Consider the following 17,725-nt stretch of genomic DNA (forward strand, 5'->3'; position numbering starts at 1 on the left):
GACATTGTTAGGACTGACGTGTTTTTAAAATGTGTTTCACCACTAAGGCACTGTGGAGAACGTTCACATTCGCGTGGGCGCAGGGAGCTGGGCGTTGCTCGCGGCACTCTCAGGCGCAAGACGGGCAGGTTGCAGGGCGGGCCCGCCGGGCCTGTGACGTTGGCGGCTGGGATTGTGACGCACCGCCCGGGACAGGAAGTAGCCTGGCATAAGTGGCCCTCTTCCGCCACCGCAGTGGGAAAGGAAACATCTCTTTCACGGGCCGGAAGCCACCTGACCACCTTCACCACGGCGCGCTACTCGGCATCCTACCGCGCAGAACCTCTGCGCGTGTCCTCGCGAGACGAACTCGCCGAAATGGCGGCGTCCAGTCAAGGTAAGGAGGGGAGCTCGCGGGAAAGCGTCCCTGGGGAGCCGCCTTTCCGAGCTCCGGAAAGGGGAGGCCCCGCGATGCCGGTGCCTCCTGACCTCCCCCGGGAGACCGAGCGGCGCCCGACACTCGTCCCTGACCCTGCCACTCCGGCTTCTGCCAAGGTCATGCGCCGGGTGGAGCGGAGCGGCTTCGGCGTGTAGACCCCGCCCGGAGACACGCACTCCCTGTTCTCGGAAGCCTTCCGGCCCCCGCGACGAGCTTGTTTGTCCGGTGGGAAGTTCCGCCCAGATGCCTGGCAGCCCGTCAGACGCAGTGGCAGCTCGCCAACTACGCTATTGACGAATTTTAAAAAATGACTCCGTAGAGGATGACACTTTGAAATAGTCTGTTTTAGGTTTCGTCGGCTTACACTAAAGAATATTTCCTCCGATTTCTACTGGAACATTTCGTTTATGCTTTCTTCACTTCTTCTCTGCCTGTCCTGGGGCTTGAATTCAGGGCCTGAGTGATGTCCCTTAGCTTTTGCGTTCATGGCTCCGGAAAAAAAAAAAAAAAAAACAAAAAAAACAACTCACCACTCTTCGGATCGCTAGTTGCTGCTCTCTCTCTCTCTCTCTCTCTCTCTCTCTCTCTGTTTTCTAGTGGTTTATTGGAGATGAGAGTCTCACAGACTTTCCTGCCCAGGCTGGCTTGGAACCGTGATCCTCAGATACCAGCCTCCTGAATAGCTAGGCTTACAGGCGTGAGCCACCGGTGCCTTGTTTCTTTTATTGTTCTTACCTAACTTTGCTATATTTAATATACACTAGTCAGTAGCTACAGGATTCACATACTAAACAGAGCTGTCATCAAAAACTCAGTCATAGCCAGGCAGTGGTGGCTCACAGCTGTGATCGTAGCTACTGTGGAAGCAGACATCCGAGAATGAAAGTTCGAAGCCAGCCTGCACAGGAATGTTCATGACACTCTTATCTTCAGCAACCAAAGCCAGCTTAGGCAGGAGAAGTCTTCAATAAACCATGAGAAAACTGGAAGTGGGGCTGTGGCTCAGTTGGTAGAGTGCTTTCCTTGAGCTAAAGAAGTCAGGGACAGCACGCAGGCCCAGAGTTCAAGACCCTCGACCAACAAAAATTAAAAAGCTCAAGGACTGCACACATACTCTGAGTTCAACCCCCAGGCCTAACAAAAATAAAATTTTAAAAATCAACTATATAAACTTAATGTTAAATGAACTGCATTTTTTTGAAGTGGCTAGGAATTTCAATCCTTAAAACTAATCATTGATTTCTTGGGATGGAGATGTTGGCAAGTAACTTATTTTATTTTACTTATTTGGTTCTTTTTTGGTGCTTGAACCCCATGCCTGGTACTCTCTGTCCCTGCACTGGCAGCTTTACCACTTGATCCACACCTCCAGCCTGGCTTTATACTGGTTATTTTGGAGAGGGAATCTCACTGATACTTTTGTCTGCACTGGCCTTGAACCATGATCAGATTTCAGATTCCTGAGTAGCTAGGATTAGAAATCTGAGCCTGGCTAGTAACTAACTTTTTTTTTTTATGTAGATTTTAGAGGTGTTCCAGGAATGACTGAATGAAATTGGGTAGGTGTACCCTAATGGCTCTCTGATTTAACAGTGCCTCCCCACCCTGTTTTAATTGTGTCACTGTATAATTTGGCATTCAACTCTAATCTTCTTACCCAGCCTCCCAAGTTCAGAGATTACAAGTGTTCGCCACTACACTCCGTTTAATCTCCCTTTTGACTAGATCCACTTACTAAGAAAGGGACTTTGAAAAATTACATTTTAAAACTCATTCTTGTTTTCATTAACAGTTTTTTCTTCAACATACTAATGGTATCTTGTTATAGTACAAATATTTTATTACAAGGCCATCAATAACTCAGTTCCTCAGCATCAGTATTGTAATTCTGCTAAATTGGCATCCACACTTGTTTGTTGAGATGACTTGCTTTCTCCCATTGAATTACCGTGGTGTCATGATATGTGTAAATATATTTTTGGACTCTGTTGTCTCTTTCACTGATATATTTGTGTATTCTTGTGTCAATTCAACACTGTATTGAATGCCATAGTTTGTAAATCTTGAAATTCTATACATGTAGATTGTAGTATAGCTTCATAGGAAGTCTTGAAAAGACTTAAACTCCCCTCCCCACAAGATTATTGTGGCTAGTTATTTTTCCAGATGAATTCAGCAAAGCCAAATAACAGCAACAAAGTCTCCCTTTCCACAAGGTTTTTCTTTTTTTTTTCTTTTGGTGCAAGTCCAGGGGTTTACCTCAGGACCTGTGTATTTTTCCTTTGCTTTTTTTCTTCAAAGCTAGCGCTCTACCACTTAAGCTACAGTTCCACTTCCAACTTTTTGGTGGTTAATTGGAGATGAGTGTCATAGACTGACCTAGAACTGTGATCCTCATAGCTCAGCCTCCTGAGTAGCTATGATTATAGGTGTAAGCTACCAGCATCCAGCTCTTAATTGGTTGTAAATTCGCAAGAACCAGACTAATTCTAGAGTTTGTAGAATTCGAAAATGTTTCTAATACATAATATTTTTAATTTTCTGAAATTACACATCATAATTTCAGTTAATTTACTGTTTTAAAATAGAACAATATTTGGATGTTCTGTATTATAACTTCTTTTTAAAAATTCGCAATCTCGGCCTTAGTGCCAGTGGCTCGTGCCTATAATCCTAGTTACTCAAGAGGCTGAGATCTGAGGACCGAGGTTTGAAGCCAGGTAGGTCAGGAAAGTCCATGACACTCTTATCTCCAGTTAATAACCTTTTGAAAAAGCCAGAAGTGGAGCTGTGGCTCAAGTGGTAGAGTGCTAGCCTTCCATTGAACAAAAATACTCAGGGTCAGCGCCCAAGATCTGAGTTCCAGCCACAGGACCTGGTGCACATGGATACCAAAAAAAAAATCAATCTACAGAAGGTAATGACGTTATAAAAGTAGATATTTTCTTATTTAGTATCTTAATTCTGTTAGGAAACTTTGAGGGAAAATTTGAATCCTTGGACCTTGCAGAATTTGCCCGAAAGCAACCATGGTGGCGCAAGCTGTTTGGACAGGATTCGGGACCATCAGTTGAAAAGTATAGTGTGGCAACTCAGCTGTTAATTGGCGGTGTAACTGGATGGTAAGTGATGGGAATGAAGCCCGGTGGCATTGGTTTGTATTTTTTTTTTGCATGATTTAACATTGTGGTTATAGGTACTTTTTCTTTTAATGAATGAAAACACAGTGACTTTGTTGAAATTGCTCACTGAATATGTATCATTTATCTAAAAATCATGTTAAAATACTATTTGGTATAGTGATAGCTCATGGGCTTTATTGTGTATAATAGTTACTACATGTCAGGCACTGTTTTGGGTGGTTGTTCAGATATCTCATTTTCTACTCACAATAAGTCGTCTGACATTGGTACTGTTACTATCTGTACTCATTTTATAGAAATTGAGGCTCAGAAAGATTAATTTGCCTAAGACCACATAGCTGCTAGTAATAGAATAAGAAGCTTGCTCTGATTAGCCGTGTCAATTGTTAATTTGACACAGCTTTTTGTTTGATTCATGGTAGGTTAAAAATGTGAATTGCAAACTCAGTATGCAAATATCCAATCCAAGTCAGAAATTCTGTAGATGTAAAAAACTTATTGTACAACATAACCCAAATATAGAAAATTGTGAAAACTATAAGGAATAGAGTAAATTCATAATGTAACAGCTGCACAAGTTAAAACATATGTCTGGTACTCCAAAACTCTAAAAGTTGTTATTTTCTTGCTTTTCTTTGTAGTTTCAATCCTATTTATATCACTGAATAATATACTGTAGTTTGCCTGGATTAAACTTTAAAGAAATGTGGTCAGTATTCATTCTTTTGATTATTGCTTTGGGTTTTTTGGGGGGCTTCAGTTGATCTTTTGCATAATCAGCTATGTTGTATATAGCTGTAGTTTTTCATTTTCATCTTATTTAGAATTCCTTTATGAGTATAGTACAATATATTCTTATCCTGTTGGCTGACATTAGAGTTGCTTCAGTTTTTGACTAATACAAACAATGCTGATATGAACCCTTTTATGCACATTTCCCAGTGTGTATGTGTACATGTTTCTGTAAGAGAGTCTATATCTCTGCCTTCCAGGTAACTAAGATTATAGGTATGAGCTACCAGGCATCTAGCTAAGCTAATTTCTTTTATACTCCACCTGTGAGTGAAATCATACAATATTTCTCTTTCTGTGCTTGGCCTATATCACTTTGCACAGTGCTCTCCAGTTTCATCCATACATGATAGTATTCCCTTCTCAATAGCTGAATAGTACTCCAATGCATATATCTTCTACATTTTCTCTATTCATCCATAGATGGACATTTAGGTGATTTCATACTTTGGGTCATGAATAGTTGCAATAAACATTGAAGGGCAGATGTCTGTCTCACATACTGGTTTCAGTTTCTGTTAGGCTATCTTAGGACCTAGCAAGTGTCTGGATTTGGCTCCTAGGCCAGCGTGTGGTTGGTTCTATTTTAGAAAGACTGTTTAGGCTGGTCCGTTGATAGTAGATTCTAGGAGGCAAAATCAGACATCTGGAGACCCAGGGTGGGACCCTGTAATAACAATCTATATCAGAGATCTTGGCATAGGCCAGAACAGATCATATTTAAAGCCAAGGAACTATATGAGAAAATCTAGAAAGTAAGCACACAAAACAGTGCTCATTGTCAGTAATCATCAGGAAGATGCAAAACAAAACCATAATGAGATGTCATGTTACTCCAGCAAGAATAGCCAATGTCAAAATGATTAACAATAGCAGTTGCTGCTGAGGATGTAGAGAAAAGGGAACCTTTTGTTCTGTTGGTGGGCACGTAAACATTATAGCCATTTTGGAAAACAGTATAGAGGTTCCTCAAACTAAAAGTAGAACTGCCATAATGGCCCAACAGTCTCACTCCTGGGTGTATAGCCAAAGGAAATTGAGTCAGTATATGAGAGACATCTGCATTCTCTTGTTTACTGATGCATTATTTATAATAGCCAAGACATAGAAACAACTTTTAGCTGTCAACTGAAAGATGAATAAAAAAAAATATGGTCCATATATTCAGTGACATACTACACACCATAAAAAAATCAAATCAAATATATACAAATTGGTAATAACATGGATGGAACTAGAGGTCATTATGTAAAGTAAGGCTGACAGACACACACACAAAATAGTGCATGATCTCACTGTGAAATCTAAAACCATGCCAAATATATGTGGTGGAGAGGAGGAGAGAGGAGTGGAGATAAAATAGTGATTACCATCGTTGGTGTACAGAAGAGGAAATGTAAAACAAAAAATATAGGAAATATGTAGGATGAATAGTTAATACAGTATCAGGACTATAGGTAATAAGAATGTATTCAGGCCAGCCACTGGTGGCTCATGATTGTAATCCTAGCTAGTCCGGAAGCTGAGATCTAAGGATTGCAATTCAAAGCCAGTCGAGGCAGGAAAGTTCATGAGACTCTTATCTCCAATTAACCACCAGAAAAGTGGAAGTAGTACTGTGGCTCAAAGTGGTAGAGCACTATCCTTGAGCAAGAGAGCTAAGAGACAGTGCCCAGGCCCTTGAGTTCAAGCCCCATGACTGACAAAAAAGAATGTATTCAGGATTGGTTAAATAAATAGATTATAGCTATTCTTGTAACCGTCTATAACTGTGTGAAATGATAGATATGTTAATTTGCTTCATTGTAGTCAACATTTTACTGTGTGTATTTATCTCATATATATGTAAATTTGGTTATCTTTTTAAAAGAAAGAGTAATAATTGTGTCAATAAGTACTGGTTCAAATGAAATGAAGGCTGAGAAGTTCAAATGGAATGAAGTTCAAATCAAATGAAGACCAAGAAGTTAAAATGAAATGAAGACTGAGAAGTTACCACTAATGTTTGGCAAAGGTGAACATGAGAAGTAACCTTGATAAGAATGGTTTCATCTGGGTGCTAGCTACACAGGAGGCTGAAATCTCAGGATTGTGGTTCAAAGTCAGCCTGGGTAGCAAAGTCCATGAGATTCTTATCCAGTTAACCCCCAAAATGCTGGAAATGAAGCGGTGACTTGAGTGGTAGAGCACTAGCCTTGAGGGAAAAAGCTAAGGGACAGTCAGTGCCCAGGCTCTGAGTTCCAGCCCCATTAAATCCTTCCCCCTCTAAAAAAAGTGGTTTTATTGACATCATGGTACAAAAGCCTACAGGAGTGGCTTTGAGAGAATTGACTGAGAAATCAAAAGAGGCAGAAGGTGTAGGCAGCCTACTTGTTTTGATGTAAAGAGAGGCTGAGTAAAGGGAAGATGTCTGGAGAAGTATTGTCTAGAGAAGTTTACTCAGCAGTGGTTAATAATTACAGCATACTTGTGTACAATGAATTAAAAAAAATCTTGGCCTTCATGCAACTTACATTTTAGTATAACAGGAAGATAGATAATAAGAAACAAATCAAGCCGGGTGGCACATGCCTATAATCCTAGCTACTCAGGAGGCTGAGATCTGAGGATCATGGTTCAAAGCCAGCGGGGCAGAAAAGTCCATGAGACTCTTATCTCCAATAAATTACTCAAAAAAGCCAGAAGTGGCACTGTGGTTAAAATGGTGGAGCATTAGCCTTGAGCACAAAGAGGCTCAGAGACAGTGCGCGCAACCCTGAGTTCAAGCCCCAGGACCAGCCAAAAAAAAAAAAAAAAAAATCAAAGAATTACATTTTAACCTCCTCACAGGAGTCTCTACTTTCATCCCTTCATTCAGTCTTTTTTTGCTAGTATTTAAACACACTCAGTTTTTTTGCTCATTCCTGGAGATAAGTGCCTGTCTAGGCTGGCTCCATATTGAGATCTTCAGATCCCAGCCTTCGGAGTAACTAGGATTACAGGCATGAACCATTGGTACCTGGCACTTGGCCATTCAGCCATCTAAACATATAATCTGAGGATTTTAAAGTACTTGCTCTAGACCAAAAAAATACTCAATGTTAGAGCTAAGATTGGATTTTTGGGGGACTGCTTTTGATTCTGCAGAGGGTGGGAAGGAGTCGGATCACCTCCAGGTGGGACATTACATGCATGTTGGTGTATATCTTATCTGATGTTGATTTTGGTTTTGTAGGTGTACTGGCTTCATATTCCAGAAGGTTGGGAAATTGGCTGCAACAGCTGTGGGTGGAGGATTTTTCCTCCTTCAGGTCTGTATATGAAGTATTCCTAAATATTTGGGAATTGTGCTTGCTCATTAAGCAGTATATGATAAGGAATTGTTACCGTGGCTATATTATGCTAGAATAGCTTTTCTACTTTTTTTTTCTTTTTGCTGGTCCTTGAGCTTAAACTCTGAGTTTGGGCACTGTCCCTGAGCTCTTTTTTTTTTTAATTTTTTTGCTCAAGGCTAGCACCCTACCACTTGAGCCACAGCTCCATTTCTGGCTTTTTCTGTGATTAATTGGAGATAAGAGTCTCATGGACTTTCCTGCCCAGGCTAGCTTTGAACTGTAATCCTCAGATCTCAGCCTCCTCAGTAGCTAGGGTTACAGGTGTGAGCCACCACTGCCTAGCCTCTTTGGTTTTTTATATGTTGTAATCCATTTATCTGTCTACAAAAATCTTCATGACATTGTTTAACATGTCATTTCTATGTTGTATCCTTCATTCCATAGGCACAATCTCTTCACATATTTAGATTGTCTTTTTTCTTTGACATTTTGTGGTTTTCAACATATAGATTCTATATATTTTTATGTTTACAACTAGTATTTAATTTTACAGCAAGTGTATATTGTTTTAAAATGTCAATTTCTAGTTGTTCATATTGCTGGCAGTTGGTTTCATTTGTTGATCTTGTATCCTATGACCTTGCTAAATTCACTTTTTTTTTTTTGTCGGTAGTGGGGCCTGAACTCTGGGCCTGGGCGCTGTCCCTTAGCTCTTCAGCTGTAGACTAGCGCTCTACCTAGGATGGCCACCAGGTGTGAGGCTCAGTGCCTGCTGCCCGAGCAGGACCCCAGGGGAGGACACACTGGAACCCGTACGGTGTGGTACATCTCACAGACACTTTTATTCATGCCACATAAGAAGTGGTGCTCCTACAAGGATATGTACAGGGGTGTTCCATGTTCCCATCTAACAAAGCTTGCTCAAATATGCAGGCAGACTGGCGTTTCCCGTCATGCAGAGGAGCTAATGATGACCGTAAGAAGGCGCAGGAGTGGAACCTTTTAAAGCCTTACTTCTTTTATCAGCACTCCTGATCTTATACACGATGAAGCCCATCAACCCCATCCCTACCCAGATCTCCTGGTAAACCTGGGTGTAGTAGGGTTTCAGGGTGACCCAGACATTTTTCATAAAGCTTTTTGAAGCATCTCGACAGGTCGGAGGGCTCAGACCCCTGGTTTGGTTATTTTTGAACAAAGGTCTGCTTTTTCCCTAGGACACCTTAGAATTTATACTTTCTTCTGTAGTTGGATGACAGAATTGTGTTGGTTGTACCTAGCTTTTTCTGAGATGGGGTCTTGTGAACTTTGTGCACAGGCTGGTTTCGAACTATGATCTTCCCAATCTCTACTTCCTGAGTAGCTGGGATTACATGCATAAATAGCTAGCATCCAGTGTACAGCAGTTATAGGATTTTTTTTAAAATCAACTTGGAGAATTTTCCTTCTATTCCTAGTTTACTAAAATTTTATCTTAACTGTGTGTTAAATTTTGTCAGATACGGTTTGATTTCTGCTTTGAAAGTAAGTCAGATGGTATTGCAGAAAAAAATAAGGAAACATAGTACTAGTTCAGTGGTATTTTGAATTCTGGTCTCCTCTAACTTACCTGCTGCTCTTTTCTTGTCAGAGGTCTCTTTATGTTCTAATGCTTTATTAACATGATTCTCTGGGACAAACTGGGTGAAGGAAATGAACCTTCATTCAACATATGATTTTCAGTATTCATCTCAATTACTTTTATAAGTAGCTTTGTTTATAGCCAAATTGGGGAGTATTTCCAGTTATTTTCTATTACAAGGAAAGCTATTATAGCATTTGCAGTTTCAGTGTTAGTAAATAATGTCAAATTGTTCCCTTGACAGACTCCAGTTAACACTCAAAGTGTATGGCATCTTTTTTCCTTACCTCCACAATATTTTGTCTTTTAATGTTCTCAGATCTATAAAAAAATTATTGTGGCACATTATTTTAATTTACATTTCCCTGATTACTTGTACCATTGAACTTTCCGTTTGGGCAACTGTATTCTGTGAATTGTCTTTACCCAGTTTCCAGATGTTTTTCTTCCTGATTGCTATTCTTTTTTTTTTTCTGGTCCCAGCTTGAACTCTGGGCCTGGGCAGTGCTGTCCCTGAGCTTCTTTTGCTCAAGGCTATTGTTCTACTGCTTGACCCACAGTGCCACTTCCAGTTTTTTCTGGGTAGTTTATTGGAGATGAGAGTCTCACAGACTTTCCTGCCCAGGGTGACTTCAAACCATGATCCTTAGATCTCAGTCTCCTGGGTAGCTACAATTATAGGTGTGAGCCACAGGCACAGGCTAGGAAGTTCACTTTTTAAATGAACATATTGTCTCTAGGCTCTTAAGGTAGCTAATTGGTGGTAGTGGCATAGGACCTTGCATTATATACTATGTGTCAAGTACATGTCAAAGAACCATAGAGTAGATAATAAACAAATGAAAAATTGGCTACTAGATGCAGGAGTATATTGTGGACATTTCAAAACACATTTTTCAAAATGTCATTTTTCTTTTTACTTCCTTTCCCAGATTTTTCTCTGTTCTTTTTCTTATTTTCATGTTATAAAAAGTGCTACTCATTGTCTGCCTTGTCATTTTGGATAGAATCTTATCTCTATCTTTAAAGCTAAGCGCACTACCATTTCTCTTCTGGGTTGCTACTTTAGCTTTCTAATTGATGTTTCTGATTCGCAACTTTGTAATTTATGCTGACGCAAAATAGCAAGCTTATTTTCTCATTTCTATCACTGTTATTGAAAATGTAGATTGCAAACCATACTGGCTACATCAAAGTTGACTGGCAACGCGTAGAAAAGGACATGAAAAAAGCCAAAGAACAGTTGAAGATTCGTAAAAGCAACCAAATACCAACTGAGGTGAAGAGCAAAGCTGAGGAGGTAAGACTTGTTATATTCATATGTACTGTGTAAAGATTACAGACAATTTTGTGTGTACAAAGTGAGGGTGTGAGGTGCACCAATGTCTCAGCAGTGGACAAAGCTTAAAGATTTCTAAGAACTTGAAGTAATGAGATGAAAGCTATTTTCTATAGGCCAGCATTAGTTGAAATATCTTTATTGAATATCTTCCTTATTAGACAGGTTATTGTTAGGTAACCCAGACTGACCTTGATCTCAAGATCTTTCTGCCTCACTGTCCTAGATGTTGGGATTACAGGCCTCTATCACTATGCCCAGCTTAAACAGGCATTTTATTAAAGTTGGGTAATTCAGGTGTTTGTTGATCTTTGTCAGTGAGAGCAAAAAGTGATACAGATACTAAGGTAGTTAACTAGTTCTTGTAGGAATGGGGCATCATAATGGTTGGAAAGGATATAGTAAGTTATATTTTGTTCCCATGTCTTCTTGACTTTGAACATCCATCCTCTGCTTGTCATACACATAGCTGATTGGTGGAGCATAGACAAGGAGCCTTGGGCAAGTGAGAACTTTTATAGAAGCGAAGGGGAGATGAAAAGCTTTGGAATTAAAGGAAATAAGGACCTCACTTATTATTCATCAGTAACAGAATTGGTTCCTGATTTTAACATTCTTAGCAAACTTAATGTATTGTGCTAAATCTTCTGTTCTCAGGTTGTGTCATTTGTGAAGAAGAACGTTCTAGTAACTGGAGGATTTTTGGGAGGCTTTCTGCTCGGCATGGCATCCTAAGGAATGCATCTTCCCGTGTTCTGGTTTTTCCCAGCCAGCAGTCTCTACACTCCATCTATAGGACATCAAGTCTGTTCTCTTCCTCCTCTTCTTCTGTGCCTTCCTCCCTGCGGTAGCAAATCTATCTGGATGGCTTCTCTAGTCAAGCTGTTGGCTCAAGTTAAACAACACCTACATGAGCTTGGCAGCAATGGAAGAGACAGTAGATGTTAGCTTTCCTCCTAGTGTACTCCTTACTTGGCCAGTCTATAGATCAACAAGAATGTTCCTTTTCCCCTATGTAATATTCATACCAGAACATGTTACAAGATGGTTCACTGTAGAGGATGACTGAATCCCGAAAGGCTGTTCCAAACTGTGCTTTCGGAAAAGAAGCACATAGTGAATGTATGTGCTGTGTGAAAAGGAACTGAATACATTGGCCTTTAAGCATAAAAGATTTTGGTATCTTGGTGTGTACTTTCTTTTTTAGTTTTTACAGAAGGAGAGTTGTTTATACCTGTTGTAATTATCCTGACAAAAATGGCAACATAAGTATAGTAACAACAAATCTATGAAATGAACTTGTGTTTGAGATATATGATGAGCAAAAGGTATTTTACTCAGTAGGGAGGTGATTAGGGAAATCAGCTTCTAGAAGTACCTTGTTGAATTGTCAGATGAGTTGGGGAATTCATGTCCAAGTCATTTAGATGGGAAGAAGCTCTTGGATTTTTGTTTCATAAAAAAATTTTATGTTTTGAAATGTGAAGCATGTCTGTTAAAATGCTAGGGACAGCCATAGTTGTCCTGAGGCAGTTCTGTTGCTTTATTCAGTTAGTGTGAAATACAGCATTTAAATGAGAATTTTAATGAGGTAGCATTCTAGGAATTCATAATTGTAAGAGATAATGGTAGCACATGTGAAATAATATCTATAAAGTACAACCCACTGTGTCATGGTGACCTGGGATTCTTAGTATTATTTTTTAAGATAAAAGCTGGACATTGGGCTGGGAAGGTGACTCAGTGGTAGAGTGCTTGCCTTGAATGTATGAGGCGCTGGGTTCGATTCCTCAGCTCCACACAAGTTAAAAAAAAAAAAGCCAGGGCTGGGAAGGTGGCTCAGTGGTAGAAATATCAGCCTCCTGAGTAGCTTGACTTACAGACATGAGCCACCATGCCCAGCTCAGCCCTACTCTTAAAAGTAATTAGTACTATAGTACTATAACTAATATTAGTACTATAACTAGTACTATAATCGAAAACAATCTGCTCCATCAGTGGGAGGTTGTTTTGTTTTCTTTTGCTGGCTCTGGGGGTTTGAACTGTAGGCTTTGCAATTGCTCAGCTTCCTTGCACATCTCCAGCAAAGCTTTCTACTTCTTATTTTGGAAGTGGCGTCTCATGGACTTCTCTGCCCAGGATGGCTTCAAACCATGATCCTTCAGGTGTCAGCTTCCTTGAGTATCAGCATTTCAGGTGTGGGCTTCCAGTGCTTGACTCATCATGTCTTAAGTGTTTCACATTTAGTTTGAATCAAAATTCAAACAAGGCCTGTATTGCATGTGCATGATGTGAGTCAGTGTTAGTTCCTTTTGTTTGTTTTACCTGCAGTATCTTTATGGCTGACACTAAGGCAGTGTGTTTCAGAGTTCTCCACATCCTTCTGATGCCTGGGGTTCTGGGTTAGGCCATTTGTGGTGACCGTGGCTGCAGCTGTCATTTCTGTTGTAACTAATACCAGTGGAGTGGTGACTGCGGGAGATAGTTAAAGTACTCCTTTGGGTTGCATGTGGGGGAAAGTGGGCCACCAATGCTTTGCCAGTGGGATGGGTGTTGCTCTTGAACATCTCTTTTTTCTGTGATTGTGGGTGAGGCCAGTAAAGATGAGGAGGTTGAGAATCCCTGAGAATTTGGAATACTCCAGCCTCATAACTCCTGGTTGTCTGAAATAAGATCTGTAGGTCCGTCGTGATGTTTTTATTTCGAGGTAGTTGCTTCAGAGACCTTGCATGGCATGGTTGAAGACAACAGTACATGTCTGCTTCATCTGGTACTATGAGAGCAGGAAGAATGGCCTTGAGTTCTGCTCAGAGTGTGGTCCTCAAGTCACTTGTGATTGTGCACAGGTGGTGCAGAGGTTGAGCCATTACTAGTAAGTATACTTCTCATGTTTGCATGTAGCTGAACCACCATCGAAGTGGTCTTAGGTATTGAGAAAACCTGAAAGGAAGTCTCATTGTGCCCACAGCTTTGTTTCAGCTGAAGTAGGAAGGTAGCCACCAAAGAATAGCCGCCCCTGTATACGAAACAGGTGGTGACATGAGGCAAGGCAGCTGCACTGAGTGCACTTCCTCTCATTTGATTTACATCTATTGAGTGAGGCAAATGCGTCCTGCAGTACTCAGAGTCCAGCAACATTGGCTTATTACTAGTAGTTATAAAGCTGAGAAACGAAATTTCTTCACAGAGGGATTGAGTCATGTCAGAATGTATGGTTCAGAGAAACTTGGCTTTCAATGTGTTTGGTATTTGGCGCACTCTGCTGGCAATGATGTGGTATCCCTGCACTTGGAACTCCAAATTGTGGCCCTAGATAGCTATAGCCACTGCCATCCTCTCCTCCCTGACACCCCCCTTTCCCCGCCCACGCACCCGGGTTTGTGCTGTCTCCTCAGCCTCTTTCAGGTTCCTAAGCCACTACAGCTGTGCCATGCATCCTTACTACTCTGGGCAGCCCTTTGACCTTTACCGTGTGGGACAGAGTAAGCAGGGACTTGAGGTCTGCCCCCTCCCCAGGTCAGAGAGCAAGAGGAAGGGTCAAAGGCACTTTGCTACAGCTGCCTGCTGAAGCTCAACAGGCAGACTCCAAGTTTCCAGTCTCAGGGCCCTATGATCTCTGCTAATCCTGAGGCCTGGTGAATCCTCTGCCAGAGCAGCTAGTGCACGTGTCACTGACATTCAAATGATGTCCTAATATCACTTTACCCAAATGGCCCCAGGTTGCCCCACCTCTTAACTGGTTGATCTGCCCACCACTTGGATGAGAGCCCTCGCTGCCAGATCTGTCAGATGCTGTGTCCTGGGTTCTGCTAGACTATAAGGGATGAACTAATGTTATTAATGTGGGAGCTTGTGGTTTCTTAAGACAGAAGCTCCTGTGTAGTTAACTACTAAAAGAATGCCTTTAAGCTAGGCACCAGTGGCTCACACCTGTAATCCTAGCTCCTGAGGAGGCTGGATCTGAGGATTACAATTGGAAGCCAGCCCAGGCAGGAAACTCTGTGAGACTCTTTATCTCTAATAAACGACTCAAAAAAGCCAGTAGTGGTGCTGTAGCTTGAGTAGTAGAGTTCTAGCCTTGAGCACAGAGAGGATCAGGGACAGAGCCCAGGCTCTGAGTTCAAGTCCCAGGACTGGCCAAAAAAGAGAAAGGAGTGAGTTCTCCACCATCTTTTTGTTCAATGTTTTCCAGAAAAATGGGCACAGCTAGTAGTTAATCTCTTATTTGAAACCTCTATTTTTGTGCAGTTGATGAAAACACCATAAATCTCTGCTTGGAAAAAAAAATTATGGTATAGGGATAGATTTTAAGTTTCTAAGTGTCCTCAGATATCTGAGGGAAACTTTCTTCCAGCCCCTCACCCCATAGGAAAGAGCGCTGTCTTCTCTACTCCTTCCACCAAATACTGTTTCATTTCTTAGTCGTGACATGCAGCAAGATTTCTGGGAAACCAGAGTCAGATTTTAAAAAATTCTATGCTCAGTTAATCATTTATACAATGTTAGTATTAACCCTTGGAGAACAGGGTAGAAAACCTGTTTTAGGCCTGAACCTGATTTCCCAGAAATCACTTAGTGTGGCTTATATGCATTTATTTTTAAAGGTCATGGATTTTCTTAAAATTGTTTTTTTGCGATATTGGTTTGCTTGCTTCCCTTTCATTCCCCTTTGCCTTCCCTCCCCTCCTTCTTTCTTTTCTTTTCCTTGCCTCCTTTTTTTGTTTGTTTGTTTCTGAGATAGGGTTTTCCAGGATGGACTCAAACTCAGTCATTCCTTTTCCTCTTGCCCTCACCTTTTTCTTCCTTTTCTTCTTCGTTTTTTCTTTCTTTCTCTGTCTCTGCCTCTATTTCTCTCACTTTAGCCAGTGTTTCTCTTTGTAGCTTGTGAGTTTGAGTCTATCCAGCTCCATGGCATCGTCACAGAAAATAAGGATGATTAGGTTAGAATTGTATATAAATTTTATTTAGCAAGGAAGGAAAACAATGCGTCTCTAATATACTGGAGATGTGGACATATGAAAAGTGGATGCCAAGGGTAGGGCATATTCGTAAGGCTTAAGTGAGTCAAAGCAAGTTTCCAACTTTTAACTTTCTTCCAAATAAGCACATGGTACTACCTAAATCATCTGTTATAAAATTTTGATGCTATCATCTAAGCATGAAGATAGTGAATTTGATGTGAACTTCTTAATTAAATGGTCTCTGACACATGGGTAAGACTTATTGGTACTCGTTGACTAAATGGCAAGCACTAAGTGTTAGATATATAATTCATCTAGAGCAGGGCTAGAAAAACTGTGTTGTATATTCTTACTTTGGAAAAGGAAATGTGTGCTTTGTAATTTTGCAGTCTTAACAACTCTCCTCTAATTATAGCTTATGCTTTGGAAAATAAAAATTTGAGATTTCCAAACACCAAGTCTCCTCAGTTGACAAGTTGACATAGGGGGTATTGTTGGTGCATTTGCCCAGTTAGAAGATGTGTTTTCCCTTGACAGCCATGTCTTAGAGCTGTGCTCACTGCCAACTCCACTGAATCATCTCCCCTTCCATTCCCCTTGAACAAATGCACTGGCAGTCTTGGAGGAGAGCCTGAAAGCAATGCCATGTCTGATGCAGATGCGACTGACACAGATGCTGTTAAGACCTTGAAACTCCTCAGATTAACAGTGCTGCCCACCCCACCTCCAGCTCACATTGCTTTCATCTGCCCCCCCCCCCCCCACTCCCCTCTGACTTCAGTCTTCACTCTTTCTTCTTGATATTTAAAGAGACTGTACTTGTAAGCGGACGCACCATTTCCCCTTCAGCCAAGCTGAAGGAGATTTGGTTGCCCTTCCCAGGCTTCACTCCCAAATAAAGCCTGTTGGTCTGTTGAAAAATTAAAGAAGAATATGTTTGTTTAGAGCAGAAAAGCCTGTTATTAGGGGATATTCTTGAACGAGAGAATAACTTATTCAAGGGTGAGCTTTCCCAGATGTTTTTCTTGTTGTTTACTCAGAATGTGCTCTAGGCAAGTGATGGTGTAAAGTTAAAGCATGGCTAGTTGCTGTTGCCTAACTGCTGGTTGTGGTGGTGATGTGGGGGCTGGGAAGTTGACAGACTTCAAGTTACCAAGTAAAACAATGATTATTCTTAGATCTGGCTCTTAGTCATGGAATTTTTCCACGACCTGTAAAAATTGCTTTTGTTTTCAATGTCTGTAATTTACATCGACAAAGTATCTAATTTAGCACCATCACTCCTGCCTCAGCCTCCCTCTGGTGCTGTGATTGCAGCCTATTTACTTGTACCGTCACCCCCTCCACCCCAAACGGATTTTTCTACAGAAAGGGTTGCCTTTTTCTTACCCTTTTGAGTTATGAAAGCTCTCTTTTTCCAACATTAAAGTGTTAAGAAATGACACGATTATTGAGAGAAGGGGTTCTCATTCTTGCTTGCACATGAGAATTATATGGATTTTAAATAGTGTTGCCTAGCACAGCCTGAGGTTTGAAAATGTCTCAAATATTCCTAATGAAAAACCAAGAGAAAACCAGAGTTGGAAGTTGAGAAACTGAGTTGGAAGCTGGTGCTAATAAAATTATAGTTCTGCTGTTAATACATGAATACTTAAGAGGACTTTATACTCTTTTTAAATTAAGCGTCATACAACTATTGGTGGCTTCTGGATTTTAAACAGAAGTGTGACACTAGTTTATTATTATTACACAGTTCAAGGGAGGGAGTTGTACTGCGGCAAAATGGTCTTCCATTCCCTGCTCTTGCAGGGGCTTTTGTCATCAGTGGCTTCTAAAACTACCAGGTGAAAGGTTGTAGGGTGCTAATTTTTTTATTCATATATTGCAAAGTCCCCTACGATTGATTTGCCCATTGTAAAAGGAGAATTACCTTTCCAGCAGAGGTATGTTAGTCACTGTGATTAAACAGCATCACTAACAGTTAAAGGCCTTTTTATGTCTAAAATTGGAGATCAAAAACAGTTTCAGTGCTAACATTGATTTTTTTATCACAAAAATCACTTTGTAGATGTTCAGCCTTCTCTGTTAGCTATTTTCTTTTTCTGTATGTTATAATAGCTAAAGAAAGGGAAATCCA

At 40.7% G+C, this 17,725-nt stretch overlaps 2 protein-coding genes across 3 annotated transcripts; one reads left to right on the forward strand and one right to left on the reverse strand.

The window, feature by feature from the left end:
- The first annotated feature begins 220 nt into the window (after nucleotides 1–220).
- Fundc2 (FUN14 domain containing 2) lies at nucleotides 221–11,801 on the forward strand. Of its 2 annotated transcripts, none has more exons than XM_042667440.1 (5): nucleotides 221–376; nucleotides 3,390–3,540; nucleotides 7,568–7,643; nucleotides 10,457–10,588; nucleotides 11,285–11,801. In XM_042667440.1, exons 1-5 carry the CDS (start codon nucleotides 358–360, stop codon nucleotides 11,360–11,362), a joined length of 456 nt encoding a protein of 151 aa, XP_042523374.1. In that variant the 5' UTR covers nucleotides 221–357; the 3' UTR covers nucleotides 11,363–11,801. The 2 variants fall into 2 exon arrangements, with proteins under 2 accessions (XP_042523374.1, XP_042523373.1); XM_042667439.1 differs by having other exon boundaries at nucleotides 271–376; nucleotides 3,429–3,540.
- On the reverse strand, nucleotides 8,491–9,670 carry LOC122097002 (ATP synthase subunit ATP5MJ, mitochondrial-like). Its single transcript, XM_042667446.1, has 2 exons — nucleotides 9,662–9,670; nucleotides 8,491–8,880 (listed from the first exon to the last, which is right to left on the reverse strand). Exons 1-2 carry the CDS (start codon nucleotides 9,668–9,670, stop codon nucleotides 8,632–8,634), a joined length of 258 nt encoding a protein of 85 aa, XP_042523380.1. The 3' UTR covers nucleotides 8,491–8,631.
- Nucleotides 11,802–17,725: the final 5,924 nt, after the last annotated feature.

The sequence above is a fragment of the Dipodomys spectabilis genome, unplaced genomic scaffold, assembly GCF_019054845.1.
Source record: "Dipodomys spectabilis isolate Male_0828 unplaced genomic scaffold, ASM1905484v1 ptg000411l, whole genome shotgun sequence".
NCBI lineage: Eukaryota > Metazoa > Chordata > Mammalia > Rodentia > Heteromyidae > Dipodomys > Dipodomys spectabilis.